The following is a 6000-nucleotide window of genomic DNA, read 5'->3' as shown; positions in this document are numbered from 1 at the left end:
TGGCATTCCAACCTCGACGCTTCCATGCGATTGAGGAGCCAATCGTTGAAGGGCAGAAACTCTGCGAGGGTCGTGTGCCCTGGTGTCCTCCTTCCATCGTCCCTTTTCTTCCAGCATGATCCGCAAATCGGATGATCTTGGCAACTCCGTCTGTTTGGATGAGGTTTGGTGCGAGTGTGAGGGTTGGTAGGTACTTTCCTCTGTGTAAGTCCTCAATGATCTCGTTCTCTCAGACTTGGAGTAACGAGTTCTGGGGGTTCTAGACTGAGTATCGCCTGTCCTGAGGCTTCTACTCTCTGCTTGTGACGGTGTGGAATGCCTTCCAAGGTCTTCTGAACGGTAAGGGGGCGTCTTGTTTTTGCGCCCCTCTCCTGTGGCCACTCATTTTCCCTTCATCTGGCGCTTCAAGGTCTCCATGTCCGCCGCCATCTTCCTTATTAATTTGTCTTGCTCCTTCACGCGGTCCTCCAGAACTTGAGGATCAATCCTCCGCCTTTGCCTGTTAGGACTTTGTGAACGAGAGTGACAGGGGCTGTTAGTCCGCCTCCCCCTAGTATCCCTCCTGGGGTTATGTCGTTGGGGCTCCAAGTCTGCCATGGAAGGGATAGAAGGTAGTCCTTCACGCCTTGCACCGCCATCTGGTGTTTGCCCGTCGATGGCGGACTGTGGTAAATCTTCATTGTGCGCCATTATTCCAAAAGAGGTAAATGTTGATCAAGAGGTTTTGTTCTTGTCTGAATTCCTACAGACGGCGCCAATTGTACGGGAAAGAAATAAATCTTCTCGTATAATCTTGTTGATCAAGTCTGCGCTCTTCCACACGTCGTTACTTTGTCACCTGAAAACATAAACGTGAGCTAGTCGGCGGGTGTGTGCCGGAAACCTCTCCGATGCCTAAGTCAGTAAGCTTGACAAATAGACAAAAGCTCTGTGAATTCAAAAAACAAAGTTGTGTTACTTCTCCAAAGGTGATGTTTTGTGAGTTTTTATAGGTTTCGTATGGCACAATCCTAGTAGGACTTTTACTCCTCCATGCAGAGTCCTCCTAGGATTCATACTCCTGAAGGATAATGCTTATCCCTCAACACCCCCGTCACTGCTTAAACCAAGTGAGATGGTTTTACCATGGCCGAACTACCATACGACCGAAGTAAGCATGGCCCTACTTAGCCGAACTATAATTAGTTTGGTTCTCTGTCCTTTGTTCCTCTTCCACTTACCAGGGTATACCCAAAACCGAACTATCTCTTTACTAAGGTATAGACCGATGCTGCGCCATGACCGGTATACGTTCAACGCATCCTTCAACCGAGCTAATCACCAAGAGTCCTTCGGACCGGTCTAACTTCTGGCCTGGAGACCGGACTAAATTTAAGCCTCTTCAAGACCGGAGTAACTCTTTGGCCTTTTTACTCACCCTTCACACCGAGGCCCATAACAACCCAGCTCGGCCCAATTCATATATAAATTACCCTCTCAGGCCCCATTTCAAACATACGGTCTTGTTTGGTTAAGTTAGAGGTGGGACTCCGCTGCAAATGTAGAACCATTAACAGGTTAAAAACAAGACCTTAAAGTAGGCATTCCATATCTTTTATTTTTTTGAGCAAATTATATCCATCTTCCCTGATAATTGTCTAAATTACACCAACTTCCTTTGGCATTTTAGTCACATTTCACGAAACCCTTGCCGTTAGGAATCCATTAGAAAACTAACAAAATATTATGATGTAAGCAATTTTAAGAATGAAATTATTTTTTCATTAAATTATTAGGTTAAAAAATAGGCCAACTGAAAAAAATAGGTCAAGAGAGTAAAAGATAATGAAAAATGTTAAAGATCTCAAAAGATATTTTTATCAAATGTCTTACATGGATATATGCCTTATACCTAGTGGTGGGGTCAGGAATTTAATATAGAGGAGGCACTTATTAATTATAATCTCAAAATTTTTCTTCTCCAATTAATAACAATAACATAATAATAATTTTTCAAGTTAATATTAAACATTAAAAATCAATATTCATTACAAAAAGTTTTTAATTTTAAACTTTTACAATTGACTCTGACGAGTTTTCATCTTTTAAAATCTTTGCATGATAGTATCATTGTCAATGGTATCAAAAATATCTCTCTCAATGTAGACAACCAAGCTATCATTCATCCATTTATCACCCATTCGGTTCTGCAACTGATTCTTCACAGTATTCATAGCTGAAAATACCCTTTCAACAGTAACACTTGCAACATGTAAGATTAATGCTAAAGTCAAAAGAAAATACACCAATGGATGTACTTTGTCTCTTCCAATCTCCACCATTTTCTTAGTAAGATTGGTAATTTTATTCAACCTTGAGAACTCACTACTGGATAGTATATCGATAATATATTTATCAAGTTGATCATTAAGTTCCATGAGCTCCACTGAAGAAAATTCTTTGGGATAAAAATCGGCAAGATGAATTAATTTGTTCTTGTCAAAACTAGAGAAAGAGTTAGATGGATTAAAACATGCCATACAAAGTAATCGACTCAGTGAAATGAGCATTTAATTTTTGAATTTGCATGTCTAAAAGAGTGTAGAATAATTCAGCGCGATAGTGATGTAAGTTTGTAATTTCTTGAGTATTGCGCCTTTTTCTCCCTCGAGCTACAAATATATCATCCATTTGGGGAATATCAATTTCATGCTTTTATGTATATTAATATTAATAAATTTAAAATAAGAGCAAAATAAAAAAAAAACCATGTTATTTTAATTTTTGATTTTTTTAAAAATAATTAATATTTTAAGTTAATAAAAAATAAAATAAGAAATTAATATTTTAAAATGGAAAGGAATAGAATTTATAATCTTCATAATTAACAACAGATCTGTCGAGGGTACGTATACCACTGTATAGGTTTATTTTAGAGAATTAATTAAAAGTTAATTTTTTTACTTTTTATTTTTTAAAAATTATATTATTTCTCTATTTTTTTAATAAAAAATTAAAAAATTAATTTTTAACCTATTTGTGTCATAATCAGCCTGCAAAGAGATACATGGCAGAATCCTATTAAATACTAATTTCTATCTATATATATATAGATATGAGTAATGATTTATCCCCCCTTTTTCCCCCACCCCCTTTGACCCCCCCTCTCTCTCATTGGTTACCTTTTATTTTTCTTTTTCTTTTTCTTTTTTTCCTGCTCCTCCAATCACCCCCTGCCACGTGGCAAAGGGGGGGTGAGGGGGTGACCCCCAAAAGGGGGTCCCAAGCATTATTCATATAGATATATCAAAAATGTTTGGGACCCCATTTGGAGATGACCCCACGCTCTCAAAGTGATCCTGGCCCTCCATATATGTGTGGAGCCCACTTATACATATGTAAATTCACATTATGAATGGTCCAAATTTGCAGAATCTTGTGAGAGTAAGATCTTAATCATTGCTCATATGTACATCCATTAAAAGAAAATGCCGAAGGCACCGGTGATTGGGTCACCTGAGTTTCGCAAATTTTCCTTTAATACACATACACTCCACACAACACAGAACCCAAAAAATAAAAAAATAAAAAAATAAAAAATAATAATAAAAAAAAATAAATAAAAAAGTCAAGGGGGCACGTGACCCCCTTGCCCCCATGTACTTCCGCCCCTGCTTATACCATATGAGTCACATGTAACTTTCACATTCGTATGTAATATTTGGTAAAAATTTTAATAAATCTTTTTAGATTTCTAACATTAGTCAAAGATAATCGGAGAGAATAGAATGAGTTACTGAGTTGACCCATTGGTTGGAATTAATGATGAAAAGCAAGGTTATTTTTGACATTTAATTGATTAGTTAACTGAGGTAAACGATGGAGGCCATTAGCAAGGTCAATGTAATTTTTTCATGTTAGTGGGCCAGTTGTAATTTAGATAAGGGCAAATTATATTTACAATTCCTATAATTTGAGATTTGTATCATTTCGATCTCTAATTTATTAATTGTAATACATTTGATTTTAAATTTTAAATTTTATTTTAAATAAGGACAATAAAAGATATCGTTTTCCTTGCAAACAAAAAATTCTATATTTCAGGATCAAAGTTGTCAAGCAATTTATTTTGTGTTACTTAAGTTATATGTTATTTGAAATGTTGTGGCCTTTCCTTAATAAATAATGGTTACACTTTTTTAGTTACAAAGTTCTGATTGGTTTGGTTTTTAAAATCTATTTTTAGAAATTTTTTCTAAGAAATTAAAAATTAAATAAAAAATGCTTGATAGCTCTAATTGAGTACTTTTAATCCACCCCTAATTGTGACACCCGAATTTGTAAATTTAATTCAATACTGTATTAAATAGAATTCTTTATTAGTATTAAAAAATAAAAATAATAATAATAATTAATGTTATGGTTGTAGGTGATAAAATGTAATCTAATTAAATTATTAAAACCTTAAGCCTAATACAAATTAAATCAAAAGTAAAAAATAATAATAATAATAAAAAAATAATGATTTATTACCATCCTAATATATAGGACGGTGACTAAGTGATCACCAACTAAGGCCACATGAGGAGAGGGAGAAACAACTCCTGCTAGACAAGTGGCCAAGATTGAAGCAGCCCACCTAATTTGAAACCATGCAAACATGCCTATAAATAGTGAAATACTTGAGCAGTAAGCTTCCGTGATAAGGACAATAAATTGGAAACCATTCGTAGTGTGGTAAGCTTCGAGAACTAATGGAGTATAGTTGGGAGTTGTAGTAGGAAAATAAAGGCTAAGGGTCAATCTTAAAGTGAATTATATTATACCTTGAGTTACCATAATATATTTTACGAATATTTTGAGTTATCACAATTTATTTTATATAATTTATATTTTATGATTATGTTAATGTTTCAATTACGTGAACTATTTCCTGAACTCCATTTGCTTAAATTGAAATCTATGGATATTTTGTTTAAATTTTAGAAATTATTTGACAATAATATTGTAAACAATTATTTTCTGTAAGTACCAACACGGGAGTCCCATGCCTTGGGGACTTAAAAAAACAAACCATTGGCTCCTGTTTGGCCATTTTGTGATCTTCTGTTTGTCATGGATCCATTGATCCTTGTTCTGATTGTCATTCCAGTGACCCCTGTTTTGTTATGTACCGTGGTTATAGTTATTTATGTAATTTCTGTATTTTAGTTTCTGCCATTTAAATAATTTATTTATGTAACTTAAATTATGTTAATGTTTTAACTTAAATAACTATCCATAACTATTTTGTGCTCCTACATTCACAGTATAATATTTCTCATTTTGCTATGTGCTTATATCTGTTACTCCTTTTAGATGACGAGACTTAGCAAGATCAAGACGGGAGATAAACCATAGTGTTTTTTTTTTGTACTGTCTACATTTCTAATTGGACACCTAAAATAAAATAAAAGCCCAAATGATTATGTTTGTTTCCTTTTAATAAACATTGGATACTCAATTATTTTATTTTAATTTATTTAATTTATCCGTTTGCGCTACGATTATAAAATTATTTGAATTATTTTATTTTCATCTTGTTGCGACGCCCAGGCTTTAGGTACCGGGTTTGAGTTGTGACACTAATGACATGGAATGAACCATATGAAAGGGAACTCACATTCCTTTCTCTATCTCATTGTATGCATTAAGGGATGTAGTATCACTCAAATTAAATTGGTAAAAAAAAAAAAATTAAAAATACTTACCATTTTTATATAATTTTATATTTTAAGAGGATAGAAACAATTTTTTAAAATAATTTTTTAATATTAATTTTCATTAAATTAGTTTTTATTTTTTTTAAAAAATAATCTAAAATAGTCTAAAAACCTCAAGTCAAACATGGCAACAATTTTGATATCATTATTAAACCATTATATTAAATCAAAAAATTCAAAACACGGACTACAAATTAAAAAAACGAAAAAAACTTATCATTTTAATATAATTTTACCTTTAGTGGGTAGAAATAAAATT

The 6000-nt window shown here is 33.5% G+C and overlaps 1 protein-coding gene across 1 annotated transcript; it reads right to left on the bottom strand.

Moving 5' to 3' along the window:
• Nucleotides 1-2084: 2084 nt before the first annotated feature.
• On the bottom strand, nt 2085-2417 carry LOC145807003 (uncharacterized). The gene has a single exon (XM_082904898.1). The coding sequence runs from the start codon at nt 2415-2417 to the stop codon at nt 2085-2087; it is 333 nt and encodes a 110-aa protein (XP_082761024.1).
• Between the last annotated feature and the right edge of the window lie 3583 nt (nt 2418-6000).

The sequence above is a fragment of the Camellia sinensis genome, chromosome 14 (genome assembly GCF_055761805.1).
Source record: "Camellia sinensis isolate YWXY chromosome 14, ASM5576180v1, whole genome shotgun sequence".
Classification (NCBI taxonomy): domain Eukaryota; kingdom Viridiplantae; phylum Streptophyta; class Magnoliopsida; order Ericales; family Theaceae; genus Camellia; species Camellia sinensis.
The sequence above is the reverse complement of the archived record's forward strand: the minus strand, read 5'-3'. Positions and strand labels throughout refer to the sequence as shown.